Here is a 14,714-nt window from a genome sequence, read left to right as displayed (position 1 = left end):
AAATTTCTGTATCCCTGAAAGACACATACAAATAAAGCATCGTCTTCTCCCCCACCTCCACACTTTCCCTGCAGTCTATGAAGTGATTAGTGTTCTCACAGAACAGTGTGCTCATTCACTTAATAGGCTTTTATGTATGTGGCTGTACCAGGTATTCTTGATGCTACGATGCATCAGAAGTAATTTCTTCCCTCAAGGGACTCACATTCCAGTTTGGTAGAGAACTGATAAGTAAACACATGATAACAACAGTTCCTCACAGGCTGTAATAGAACTATGTACAACTGTTATGGGAACCTACCTTTGCGAACATGTAATAATGTATAAAATAAATCTTAGAGGATAGATACAACTAATGGACAAGGTAAGAAAGGGCTTTAAGCAAGGGGCTTTACCAAGGGATCCGTGGTGCAAATTAAGGGCCTTGAAGAATTGGGAAAAGAAAATGAGTATGTCTTTATTTTCACTAACCTCCAGTTTGAAATTTAACATTTTTTCTTCCATTATAAATATAGGTCACAAACCGGTAGTGCTAGCAATACTTGTAACTTTTTACCAATAGAAACATAGATATATTCATACTGCAGTTGACTCAGATTCTTCAAATATTAATTTGCACACATTTTTACTTTGAAATTACTATAGGAATTAGACTCACTGTAAGAATTTGTGTTTTATTGCATACTATATAACACAAATTTGTTTTCCTAATATTCTGATAATTGCATAGGATTATACAATTATCTCTTTATAGTAACATGTATGTCTATGTAATAATATGTACACTTATGCATTTAAATATATTATTCTGAGAAAGGTTCATAGGCTTCACCAGATTGTCCAAGCAATTCACTGTGAAGGAATAAATAAGTAAGCTTAAGAAATCCTGTTCCAAGCAAAGGGAACAGAAGACACAGTGAGTTTAAAGATGAGGACTTGTTCAAGAATTCAATCCCCTGTGCTGTCTCTTCCTTCTCTTGAGTCTGCATTGCTCCCACTCTTCTTTCTGCCACACCCCTAGTTTGGAACACCTGTCCATTTGGCCCTTCTCAGATCCGTTTTCCACACTATCCAGTATTGGGAATTTGTATTCCCAGTGCCAATATTGTGTCACTGCTATGCTGGTTGAAAGGGATCAGGAGAGCCCAGCCTGCTTGGCCTTGACCTTGCCTCTCCCTGCAGTGCCTAGGACCTCTGTGGAGTCCTCAGCATACCTGGGCTAGATCTGGAAACCCTGGCCTAAAAGAGCAAGTGTGGCTTTCAACACACTCCATGGGGCATTCCACACTCCTCCATCCTTATCTTTTATCATGCGTCCCTGAGCTTTGTCCAGCCCCACAGAAACACTTTACTCTTCAAAAAGGTCCTGCCACTATCACCTCAGTGGTATACAAACTGTTCTTCTGCTTGGGACTCTACCTCTCCCCACTTCTTTTTCCTGGTTGATGTCTATTTTTCTGTTAGGTGTCAGTTTAGAGGTGTGTTCCTCTGGGAAGTCTTTCTACTCGCCCCCCACCCCAGCAATGCCCTATATGTCTCCACTATGTGCTGCCTTAACAGTCTGTGTTTGCAGCTTTTTCTTCTTTACGTGGCACAAATATTTTGTTACATAGGCTACAAAAATAATTTCACTTTTGGTTGGTTTTGAAATTTGAAAAGAAGGATGAGCCGTGGCAGGGGTGGGGTGTGTGGGTGGAGAGAGAGGTAAGCAAATAGGGCAGAGAAAGGATTTTCTTAATTGGCTGTTGGCCCCTCTGAGGAGGAGGAAGCAGAGGACCTTGATTATTGAAATGACCAAGAAAACGTTCTCCCTTGGCTGGGTGGTCCTTTCTGTTCAGCCAGGAAGTGAGTGGGGTGCTGAGGGGTGCTGGCTGAAGGGCGCTGGATGGAACTAGCTGCAGGACTTGGTCCTCACTGAGGTAGGCTGGGTGCAGGGGAAGGATGTAGGGAGAAGGGCAGGGAATGATGAACCCTTAGTGGTCAGGACATGTTGCTATGGTGACACAATGTGAAAACAAATGGTGCACTCACATCCACAAGTTTAAGTGTGTCTTAATTCATGCTGGAAAACATGTAGGGTTAAACGCTTGGTATCTTCGAGGTGGAGCTGTGGAAGCAACTTTGGACTGGGGGTCAGGACTCTGAGTTGGGTCTGGGTGTCTTCCCAGGTAAGCCCTAAAGAATATGCCTGCCAGTGCAGGAGACTTAAGAGACACGGGTTCAATCCCTGGGTCAGGAAGATCCCCTGGAGGAGGGCATGGCAGTATTCTTGCCTGGAAAATCCCATGGACAGAAGAGCTTAGTAGGTTATGGTCCACAGGATTGGAAAGAATCAGACACGATTGAAGCGACTTGGCATGGCAGGGTGCTGCAGGATCCTGGTGAGAAGACCATGAATCCTACCATGAGGCTTTGGAGAGGGACTTGGGGGGCAGGGCAAGGCTGAGGAAGAGGAGAGAAAGGAAGAAGGAAACAGTCCACTGAATCAGGCTTAAAATTCAATCTTCAGAAGAAAGCTGCAGGGCCAGCACCTGGGGGCAGTGGAAGCTCAGGGCACCTTCCTCCCAGTGGGGCCGGCGGGGCCCGGGCTTCACGCTGCGGTGACAAGACTAAAGAACTAACAGAACTGACCAGATTTCCATCCTCGCAGGTGATGTCAGAGAAAGTGTACCAGCACCACCCTGGGCATCAGTTTCTTCATCCTGAAAATGGGAGAGCGCCACCTGACCTGCCTTCTCGGAGCAGTGACAGCTGGGCAGGTGAGCGCAGCAGGCGAGACGGTGGAGGTCAGCTCCGTGGTGGGCAGAAGGTACGGTGCCCTACCCGTCTGAGGATGCGGGCATTGGGGGATCAGGTCTTAGGGGTCCCATAAGCTGAAGGGCGCTCTAGGGCGGGCTGGGCGTTGGTGGGATTTGGTGCGGCCATCAGCTTGTTCTTGGCCGTCTTGGTAGTGGCTTTGGCATACTTTAGCCTCAGGGTCTGCGGGTTCTCAGGATCAAAGTGAATACGGTTCAATGCGTTCTGACGGCTTCTGCTCCAGCCCTGCTGTCACGGATCACAACACCCGCAGGCTGCTCTATGAGAGCTTGGTCAGGGACCCTTCATACCCCTTGAACGCCCTGAAGGGCGGGTAGAGTTCTCTGGGTTTAAGTCCACAGGGAGGCCCCTGGCAAGTTGCGTCCGGACCTCCTCCTCCAGGGTGCGGGGCTTCAGGGTGCTGGGGTGGCAGGGAGCGGGTGGCGAGGGGAAGGGAACGCGGCGCGAGCGCGGCGCGGGGCTGCGGGGAGGTGGGAAGGGGCGCTGAGAGCGGTGCGCTCCAGGGGTCCGGAGCCGGGTGGTGGCGGGGGGCAGCTCTGGTTGGAGTCACAGCGTGGGAGGCGGGGAGAGGGTGCGGCGAGGGAGGCCCTGGGAGCCCGAGCCGAGCCGGAGCGCCTGCAGGCGAGTCTTCTTCTTTTTTTGAATTTAAAACCAAAATGTTTATTGGAGTTGTACAGAAAACTTTGCAATCCTAAAACTCATATTACAAATCACTAGAGGAAACAAAAGTTCATAACGTTGGCGTGCCTCTTAAATATCACCGACAGATCTCTGAAATGTGTTTATAGACAGCCGGGTGCTTGAAGCTGAGTCCCCTAGCCTGTTTGTGCTGATGATCCCTTTGTGGTCGGAATTAATTGCTCTGTCTGAGTCTTACCTTTATTTCATAACTAAATGGTAATAGCCTTTGTGCTGGTCTGTGTTCCACAAAATACTGAACTCCTCTGGTCAGCACTGAGCCTTTACTCACTAGGGCCTAGGGCCGGACAGGTAGTGAGCAAGTAAGCTTTGGTCAGCTGTTTATTGGTGAGATAATGAATGAATGAACCCAGAATTGTCGTCCAGATCTATATCAGAAGAAGGCTTGGAAACAGAGGTAAATAGTGTAAACTTTATCCTCTAGACCAGCATTTTTCAAACTGTACCTTATGATCTATTAGTGGTTTGCAAGATCAATTTGTTGTTGTTTAATCACTAAGTCGTGTCCAACTCTTTCTGACCCCAGGAACTGCAGCACACCAGGCTTTCCTGTCCTTCACTATCTCCCTGAGTTTGCTTAAACTCATGTCCAGTGAGTTGGTGATACCATCCAACCATCTCATCCTCTGTTGTCCCCTTCTCCTGCCTTCAGTCTTTCCCAGCATCAGGGTCTTTTCCAATGAGTCAGCTCTTCGCATCAGGTAGCCAAAGGATTGGAGCTTCAGCATCAGTCCTTCCAATGAATAATCAGGGTTGATTTCCTTCAGGATTGACTGGTTTGATCTCCTTGCTGTTCAAGGGACTATCAAGAGTCTTCTTCAGCACTACAGTTTGGAATCAATAATTTTTGTGTGTGAAATTGAATTTTATAGAACAGAAGAATCGAATAGAATAGGAAATATCAGAGTGTATCACAAGAATTAAGGGTAAGTTTGCTCCATAAAACTTTTACTTCAGTCATGCATATATATGCACATCGTGAATTAGTATGTGTACCTTGTGCTGTGAGTATTGCTTCCAGTTGGTTATGTAAAGAAGGTTCTAAAGCTCCCGCTGTAACAACAGGGGAGGCATTTTGAAGGGTTTCAATTAAGGATGTTATATGATCAGAGATCTGTGGTTTGGGAAACTTCCTCAGACCATGGCACTAAGGGGTTTTTGACCAGTATTGGCAATGACGGGAGCATCTGAAAAGCTACTGCAGCAACTGAGAAATGACAAGAAAGATAATGGTATGGGATGGAAAGGAGAGGGTGAGAAGGAGAAATAGTGACTGATTGGAGGGAAGGCGTTGGTCAGTGGGGGTTGAGGTTTAAGATCTGTTACTATGGGCTTGATCTGGAATGCCATAATTTAGACAATGGGTACATCACAGAGACAATGTCAATTCAGTAGGAGGGAAATCAAAATACTAACTTTGGAGTTGAATTGATGGATCCATTTAGTCAGAATAATTAGCCCACATTGATATGAATTGCTCTGGATGCTAAATATAGTAACTGATGGGCTAGATTGTCCCATGTATACATTACCATGTATAAACTAGCAAGCTCAGTGGGGCTTCCCTGGTGGCTCAGAGGAAAGAATCTGTCTGCAATGCAGGAGACATGGGTTTAGTCCCTGGGTTAGGAGGATCCCCTGGAGAAGGAAATGGCTACCCACTCCAGTATTCTTGCCTGGGAAAATCCATGGACAGAGGAGCCTGGCAAACTACAGTTCATGGGATCACAAAAGGGTCAGACACAACTTAGCAACTAAACAACAGCAAGCCAGGTCAGTAGTGTTTGAATCTGGTTGCTTAAATATCTAAGGTACTTTTATTATGCTTTCACAGTGTATGAAATTATATTTTTGAGTGGGAAAATCAACCTACACAGCCTATTGCTTATGAGTAATGTAGTTTACTCACCTACCTTAAATACTTTTCTGGAATAATATAAATATGAAGAAAAAAATCCAGTACTGTATAATGCATACAATTTAATAAGCACTGCATATGAGAAGAAATATTTTTTCTGTTTTCTCATATAATAATTATGTCTTCTCTTGCAAAGTCTTTATTCAGCTGGATAAATTATATAATATTCTCAATTTACTACAATGGGCAGTGCTTAACTTGGGTGGTATGTGGATCACCATATTTTAGCTGCAGGACAGGACTGTCTCCAAGCAGTTTGAATGTAAATCAGGTATTCATGTTGTCCTGCTTAGTTATTTAGGCCAAGATTCAGGATTAAGAAACAGAGGAATAATGCTGGACTAAGGCACAGCCAAGAAAGGAGACAAAAATACAATGTATTCATTCTTAAGCATTAGATTAGTAAGCTAATATAATAATTATTAAAGGCTCACATTAAAGCAGCAGCTTTTAAATTTTGACCCTAATCATTTAATATTTATTAGTTTCATGTGTTGCACTCCTCAAGCATGTTTCAGGTCCTATGTAGCCCTGAGACCTGCTTATTAACTGAATACAGGATGTACTTATTAATAATAACAGTGTTGCCCATCAATAGACAATTGGCCTAAGAAGATGTGATAGATATGTGTGTGTGTGTGTAATGGGATATTACTCAGCCATAAGAAGAATTAAATATTGCCATTTGGAACAACATGGGTAGACTTAGAGAATATTATGGTTAGTGAAATGTCAGAGAAAGATACTCTGTGATATCACTTATAAGTGAAATCTAAAAAATAATAATAATAAAGAATCTGTAAACAAAACAAACAGATTCACAGACATAGGAAACAAATTTATTGTATCAAAAGTGCGGAGGAGGGACAAATTAGGAGCATGGGATTAACATATAAAATGTACTAAACATATAGCAGAGGGAATTATTCTCAATATTTTATAATAATCTATAATGGAATATAATATGCAAAAAATATGAATCACTGTACTATATACCTGAAACTTACATGATATTGTAAATCAACTACACTTCAATAAAGATAAATAAAATATATTTCTGAGCTGTTAAAAAAATTCCATTGTTAACTTCCAGTTACCACTAAATGCTTTTTATAGCTAAAATGAATTACTTGAATTAAAGCCATTAGCTAAAAGGTACAATTGTAAAGTTAGGTGAGTTCTAAAAAAAACGTAATGAAATGTAAATTATGTTGTTCCTCAAAGTTGAAACTCCAGAAGGCTACACATTTGTTGAACAATAATGTAATTACTGGAAGCATCAATAAAACTCTTTAACATTTGTCTTTAAAACCAGTTAAAGAAACATAGAAGAAAAACAATTCACATTACTTTATAATTATAGCTAATTTCTATCACCCCTTCTACTGGAAAAAATACATATTTGGATCATTTACTTTATTTTATTATATTTGCCTTTGGATAGCTCGTGGTTGTATGTTTTAAAAAAGTCCTTGAAGAATAAATGTGTAGCCATTAAAAGTACTGAAATAAACATGACATAGGATCATTGTAATAAACTAAATCTCCATATTGAGAAATCTTTTCAAAAAATGTTATTGACGTATAGTTGATTTACAATGTTGTGTTAATTTCTGATGTACAGCAAAATGACTCAGTTATACATATATATATTCTTTTCAATTGTTATTTATCACAGAATTAATATAGTTATCTGTGCTATATAGTAGGACTTTCTTATTTATCCATCATATATATAATAGCTTGCATCTGCTAATCCCAAACTCCTAATCTATCCTTCCCTTACCCTACTTTTCCCTTGACGAACACAAATCTGTTCTCTATGCCTTTGAGTCTGTTTCTGCTTCATAGATAGGTTCATTTGTATTGTATTTTAGATTCCACTTATGAGTGATGTCATATGGTATTTGTCTTTCTCTTTCTGACTGACTTTTCTTATATCATAACCCCTAGGTCCACCCATGTTGCTGCAAATGGCTTTATTTCATTCTTTTAAATGGCTGAGTAATAGTCTATTGGATATGTATATCATATCTTCTTTTCCATTCATTTGTTGATGGGCGTTCAGGTTATTTCCACGTCTTGGCCATTATAAATAGTGCTGCTGTGAACATAGGCATGCATGTATATTTTCTGACCTAAGAAAACACTTGAATGATTTATGTCAGAGAATGTTTTCTTATGTTCTGTTTCAGGAGTTTTATTCTGTCTTGTCTTATATTTAAGTGTTTGAGTCATTTTGAGTTTATTTTTGTGTATGATGGGAGGGTGTGTTCTAACTTCATGTGGCTGTTCAACTTTCCCATCACCACTTGCTGAAGAAATTGTTTTTTCTCCATTGTATATTGTTGCCTCCTTTCTTGAACTGATTAATTGTCCATAGGTGTGTGGGTTTATCTCTGGACTCTGTTCTGTTCCATTGATCTGTATGTCTGTTTTTGTGCCACATATCGAGAAATCTTAAAACTGTATACACAGGCTTAAACTATGTAGTGAGGATTGTCTATAATTAACCTATGAACCACTCTCTTGAGGCATTCTTAACTTTGCTCGAGAGTTACTGCTAATAATATACCAATAAAGGGGAAATTTTTTACTGTATATCTCCTAGGACTCAAAACTGGTTAATGGCAATCATGTTTGTAATACTAGCATCACCAGCCATGACAGAGGTTTGATTGAACATGGACAAGAGGACAACTAAATTTTGTGACTATAAGAAAACATCTAGATACAAAGATATCTGTTAATATAGATATATATTTAACTTAAAACAACATTAGTTTCAGATTGTGCAATGGAAATGTCTGCTCACTCTTAGTGTTAAAAATTTTCTTGATAAAATACGTGTTTTAAGTAAGGGTTGTTAGCTTATATATTTCAAAAACTAGCTAGGTTTTCATTGATAACTAATTATTTACTTCCCACAGATTGAGGCTGACTTTATGCAGTGGTATCTCTGTAAGGCTGACTCTCTGGCTTCCGTTGCTTCTTCAGTTCTACAACAATTGGTAGAGAAGTTTTTGGAAATCAGGGAGACTAGAGCAGAGCCAGGGTCTAGCTACAGCTACTGTTATGTCAGAATTCTAAATAAAACCATTGTTCTTTAGTCACTCAGTCATGTCTGACTCTTTGCGACCTCATGGACTGCAGAACGCCAGGGTTCCCTGTCCATCACCATCTCCCAAAGCCTGCTCAAACTTATGTTCATTGAGTCAGTGATGCCATCCAACCATCTCATCCTCTTTTGTCCCCTTCTCTTCCTGCCTTCAATCTTTCTCAGTATCAGGGTCTTTTCCAATGAGTCAGTTCTTCGCATCAGGTGGCCAAAGGATTGGAGCTTCAACTTCAGCATCCATCCTTCCAAGAATATTCAGGATTGATTTCCTTTAGGATTGACTGCTTTGATCTCCTTGCAGTCCAAGGCACTCTCAAGAATCTTCTCCAGTGCCACAGTTCAAAAGCATCAATTCTTCGGCACTCAGCCTTCTTTATGGTCCAACTCTCACATCCATACGTGACTACTGGAAAAACCATAACTGACTATACAGACCTTTGTTAGCAAAGTAATGTCTTTGCTTTTTAATACACTGTCTAGGTTTGTCATTGCTTTTTGTCCAAAGAGCAAGCATCTTTTAATTTCATGGCTGCAGTCACAATCTGCAGTGATCTGCACAACAGAGGATGAGATGGTTGAATGGTTGGAGCCCAAGAAACCATTCTTTCACTGTTTTTCCCCACCTATTTGCCATGAAGTGATGGGACTGGATGCCATGATCTTTGTTTTTTGAAATTGAGTTTTAAGCCAGCTTTTTCACTCTTTTCTTTCACTTTCATCAGGAGGCTCTTTAGTTCCTCTTAACTTTCTGCCATAAGGGTGGTGTCATCTGCATATCTGAGATTATTGCTATTTCTCCCAGCAATCTTGATTCCAGCTTGTGCTTCCTCCAACCTGAGATTTCACATGATGTACTCTGCATATAAGTTAAATAACTAGGGTGACAGTATTCAGTCTTGTTATTCTCCTTTCCCAATTTGGAACCAGTCTGTTGTTTCATGTCCAGTTCTAACTGTTGCTTCTTGACCTTCACACAGATTTCTCAGGAGGCAGGTAATGTGGTCTGGTATTCCCATCTCTTCGAAGGCTTTAGCATAGTCAATGAAGCAGAAGTAGATGTTCTTCTGGAATTCTCTTGCTTTCTCTACTATCCAAAAGATGTTGGCAATTTGATCTCTGGTTCCTTTGCCTTTTCTAAATCCAGCTTGAACATCTGGAAGTTCTCAGTCCATGTACTGTTGAAGCCTAGCTTGGAGAATTTTGAGCATTACTTTGCTAGCATGTGAAATGAGGGCAATTGTGCAGTAGTTTGAACATTCTTTGGCATTGCTTTTCTTAGCAATTGGAATGAAAACTGACCTTTTCCAGTCCTGTGGCCATTGTTGAGTTTTCCAAATTTGCTGTCATATTGAGTGCAGCACTTTCACAGCATCATCTTTTAGAATTTTAAATAGCTCAGCTGGAATTGCATCACCTCCACTAGCTTTGTTCATAGTGATGCTACCTAAGGCCCTCTTGACTTTGCACTCTAAAATGTCTGGCTCTAGGACAGTGATCACACCATCATGGTTATCTGGGTCATTAAGATCTTTTTTGTATACTTCTGTGTATTCTTGTCACCTCTTCTTAATATTTTCTGCTTCTGTTAGGCCCGTACTGTTTCTGTCCTTTATTGTGCCCATCTTTGCTTGAAATATTCCCTTGGTATCTCTAATTTTCTTGAAGAGATCTCTAGTCTTTCCCATTCTATTGTTTTCCTCTATTTCTTTACATTGTTCATTAATGAAGACTTTCTTATTTCTCCTTGCTGTTCTTTGGAACTCTGCATTCAATGGGTATATCTTTCCTTTTCTCCTTTGCCTTTTGCTTCTCTTCTTTTCTCAGCTATTTGTAAGGCCTCCTCAGACAACCATTTTGCCTTTTGCATTTCTTTTTGGTGGGGATGGTTTTGATCACCTCCTTCTGTACAATGTTATGAAGCTCTGTCCATAGTCCTTCAGGCACTCTGTCTATCAGCTCTAATCCATTGAATCTATTTGTCATTTCCATTGTATAATCATAACGGATTTGATTTAGGTCATATCTGAATGGCCTATGGTTTTCCCTACTTTCTTCAATTTAAGTCTGAATTTGGCAATAAGGAATTCATGATCTGAGCCACAGTCAGCTCCTGATCTTGTTTTGGCTGACTCTATAGATTCTCCATCTTCGATTGAAAAGAATATAATCAATATGATTTCAGTATTGAGCCACTGGTGATGTCTCTTGTGCTGTTGGAAGAGGGTGTTTGCTATGACCAGTGTGGTCTCTTGGCAAAACTCTGTTGGCTTTTGACCTGCTTCATTTTGTACTTCAAGGCCAAACTTGCCCGTTACTCTAGGTATCTCTTGACTTCCTACTTTGCATTCCAGTCCCCTGTGATGAAAAGGACATCTTTCTTTTTTTGGTGTTAGTCCTATAAGATCTTGAAGGTCTTCATAGAACTGTTCAACTTCAGCTTCTACGGCATTAGTGCTTGGATCATAGACTTGGATTACTGTGATATTGAATGGTTTGCCTTGGAAATGAGTAGAGATCATTCTGTTATTTTTGAGATTGGACCAAAGTACTGCATTTTGGACTCTTTTGTTGACTGTGAGGGCTACTCCATTTCTTTTAAGGGATTCTTGTCCACAGTAGTAGATATAATGGTCATGTGAATTAAATTTGCCCATTCCTGTCCATTTTAGTTCACTGATTCCTAAAATGTCAATGTTCACTCTTGCCATCTCCTGTTTGACCACTTCCAATTTACCTTGATTCTTGATCCTAATATTCCAAGTTCCTATGCAATATTGTTATTTATAGCATCAGACTTTTCTCTCACTACTAGACACTTCCACAACTGGGCGTTGTTTCCTCTTTGGCTCAGCCTCTTCATTCTTTCTGGAGCTATTTCTCCACTCTTCTCCAGTAGTATATTGGGCACCTACCAAACTGGGGACTTTATCTTTCAGTGTCATATCTTTTTGCCTTTTCGTACTGTTCATGAGGTCAAGGCAAGAATGCTGAAGTGGTTTCCCATTGCCTTCTCCAGTGGACCACATTTTGTCAGAACTCTCCACCACAACCCCTTCGTCTTGGGTGGCCATACATGGCATGGCTCATAGTTTCATTGGATTAAACAAGGTTGTGGTCCATGTGATCAGTTTGGTTAGTTTTCTGTGATTGTGGTTTTAAACTAACCAAATAAAATCGTAATTCAGGTAATTGTTTCATCTGTAAAATTTGATGGTAAGCTACCTAAGGACAGGAACTGTCTGAGTCTGACATGTAAGGCAGTGATGAACTCCTAAATCTTACCCTAGAATAAAAATTTTTTAAAGATAATTGATTATTTAAAGAAAAATAATAGAAATGGACTGAGAGATTTATGACATATTTTAAAGTAAAATATATGACAATAGCATAAAGGAAGAGAGATGGGAAATGGAAGGAGAGAGAGGATAGTACAATAAACAACCATATATTCTTCACTCTGATTCATCAAATTGTAAAAATTTGCCACTTTTATATCTGTTTACCTATCATCTTTATTCAACATTATTTTTGTTGAATTATTTGAAAATATTGTGCTGTCAAGACACTTTTACCTTTAAATACTTCAACATGTCTCCTAAGCAAAAGAATAATCTCCTACATAACCACAGTATAATTACGACACTCAAAAACTCAACATTGATATGATGTCATTACCTAACATAAATCCATATTCAAACATCCCCAATTGTCCATAGATCACATGTTTTTTAAAAAAAATTATTTATTTTTAATTGAAGGATAATTGTTTTACAATATTGTGCTGGCTTCTGCCATGCATGAACATGAATCAGCCACAGGTATACATACGTCTCCTCCCTTCTGAAGTCCCCTCCTATCTCCCTCCCCATCCCACCCCTCTAGTTTGTCACAGAACTCGAGTTTGAGTTCCCTGAGTCATACAGCAAATTCCCACTGGCTGTCTGTTTTACATATGGTAGCATATATGTTTCCATGCTGCTCTCTCCATTCATCCCACCCTCTCCTTCCCCCATCCCCCGTGTCTGTAAGTCTGTCCCCTATGTGTGCATAGACCACATGTTTTAAATCCAAAATTGAGAATCCCTTCTAGAAAGAATTTCTCTACTACTAGGATTCTATCCTTCACCTTCTTATCTGCCATATTACTGCACCACACACACACAGAAAACAAACTCTTGGTTTGTTCTCATCTCTGCTGAATTTCAGGTCAGCTGTCTTTTCTGTGAGATTTCCAAGCCAGCTGAACATTTGTATCTATTCTGAAACTTCTAATATGTATTGGGGTAATTCTTGGGTGAAAGTCCACTTCTCCCACGAGACTGATTCATAAGGATAGTAATTATCTCCCCCAGTTCCAAATATATTTCCAAGTGCAAATGTTTGGCCCATAATCGACATTCAAAAGACAATTTAGGAATGAATGAATATATATTAAGTGTTTAAGATGGAGGAACACATGTATCATCTTTATATCCCTCTGCATCCCATAGAGTCCGCCCTCAATGGGAGTTTAATAGATCTTTGTAAAGTGAGAATTTTCAGCACTGTAGCTGGAAGTATTCTTTGACTGTTCCTTTGCTGTTGTTTAGTTGCTAAGTCATGTCCACCTCTCTTGCAACCCCATGGACAAAGGAGCCTTTTCCAGGGGATCTTCCTTACCCAGGGAGTGAGCCCGAGTCTCCTGCTTGACAGGCAGATTCTTTACCACTGAACCACCTGGGCAGCAACTGTTCTTTGGTACATTCCTTGATATTTAATAACATTTAAAGAGCAGAAGAGGTACACGAGGAATACTGAATTTGATCTTCAATTCAGTACACCAAGATGTAGGATTTTAGTAACTATGGGGAGAATCATTGCTGTGACAATAGAAGAATAAATGTTTCATAATTCTGATATAGCCCCATAAAACTATAATTTATTATGCACTTACTAAGTGTCAAACACTGTGCTAATTACTTTATATGCATTAAAAATTTTTATTATATATTTTAAAAGTAAGGCTTACTGAGGTATACTTGACATTCAGAAATTCATACCTTTTGGTGTACAGTTCCATGAGTTTTGACAAATGCCATAGTCATGTCACTAATTACCATTACAATCACGATACAGAATAGGAATATTTCCATCACCCCCAAAATCTTCTTATGTCCCCTATTTCACACATTATTTAATCCTCCTAATTACTTTAGTGGAAAAGGCAGAGGAAGCAGAGATCAAATTGCTAACATCCGTTGGATCATCCGAAAAAGCAAGAGAGTTCCAGAAAAACATCTATTTCTGCTTTATTGACTATGCCAAAGCTTTTGACTGTGTGGATTGCAATACACTGTGGAAAATTCTGAAAGAGATGGGAATACCAGACCACCTGACCTGCCTCTTGAGAAACCTATATGCAGGTCAGGAAGCAACAGTTAGAACTGGACATGGAACAACAGACTGGTCCCAAATAGGAAAAGGAGTACATCAAGGCTGTATATCGTCACCCTGCTTATTTAACTTATATGCAGAGTACATCATGAGAAACGCTGGGCTGGAAGAAGCACAAGCTGGTATCAGGATTGCCAGGAGAAATATCAATAACCTCAGATATGCAGATGACACCACCCTTATGGCAGAAAGTGAAGAGGAACTAAAAAGCCTCTTGATGAAAGTGAAAGAGGAGAGTGAAAAAGTTGGCTTAAAGCTCAGCATTCAGAAAACTAAGATCATGGCATCCGGTCCCATCACTTCATGACAAACAGATAGGGAAACAGTGGAAATAGTGAGAGACTTTATTTTGGGGGGCTTCAAAATCACTGCAGATGGTGATTGCAGCCATGAAATTAAAAGATGCTTACTCCTTGGAAGGAAAGTTATGTCCAACCTAGATAGCATATTCAAAAGCAGAGACATTACTTTGCCAACAAAGGTCCATCTAGTCAAGGCTATGGTTTTTCCTGTGGTCATGTATGGATGTGAGAGTTGGACTGTGAAGAAGGCTGAGCGCCGAAGAATTGATGCTTTTGAACTGTGGTGTTGGAGAAGACTCTTGAGAGTCCCTTGGACTGCAAGGAGATGCAACCAGTCCATTCTGAAGGAGATCAGCCCTGGGATTTCTTTGGAAGGAATGATGCTAAAGCTGAAACTCCAGGACTTTGGCCACCTCATGCAAAGAGT

The 14,714-nt window shown here is 40.3% G+C and overlaps 1 protein-coding gene across 1 annotated transcript in view; it reads left to right on the top strand.

Annotated features, from left to right (window-relative positions):
* The window catches only part of AIM1 (absent in melanoma 1), a 258,316-nt gene that overhangs the window by 11,250 nt on the left and 232,352 nt on the right, over positions 1 to 14,714 (top strand). The window contains exon 2 of the mRNA XM_010856701.1: positions 2,651 to 2,809. Within this exon, the coding sequence (XP_010855003.1) occupies positions 2,709 to 2,809 (101 nt within the window). The 5' untranslated portion in view covers positions 2,651 to 2,708. The remainder of the gene's footprint in view (positions 1 to 2,650; positions 2,810 to 14,714) is intronic.

Source organism: Bison bison, unplaced genomic scaffold, assembly GCF_000754665.1.
Source record: "Bison bison bison isolate TAMUID 2011002044 unplaced genomic scaffold, Bison_UMD1.0 scf7180017864373, whole genome shotgun sequence".
Lineage (NCBI taxonomy): Eukaryota > Metazoa > Chordata > Mammalia > Artiodactyla > Bovidae > Bison > Bison bison.
This window is presented reverse-complemented; position numbering and strand designations above follow the sequence as displayed.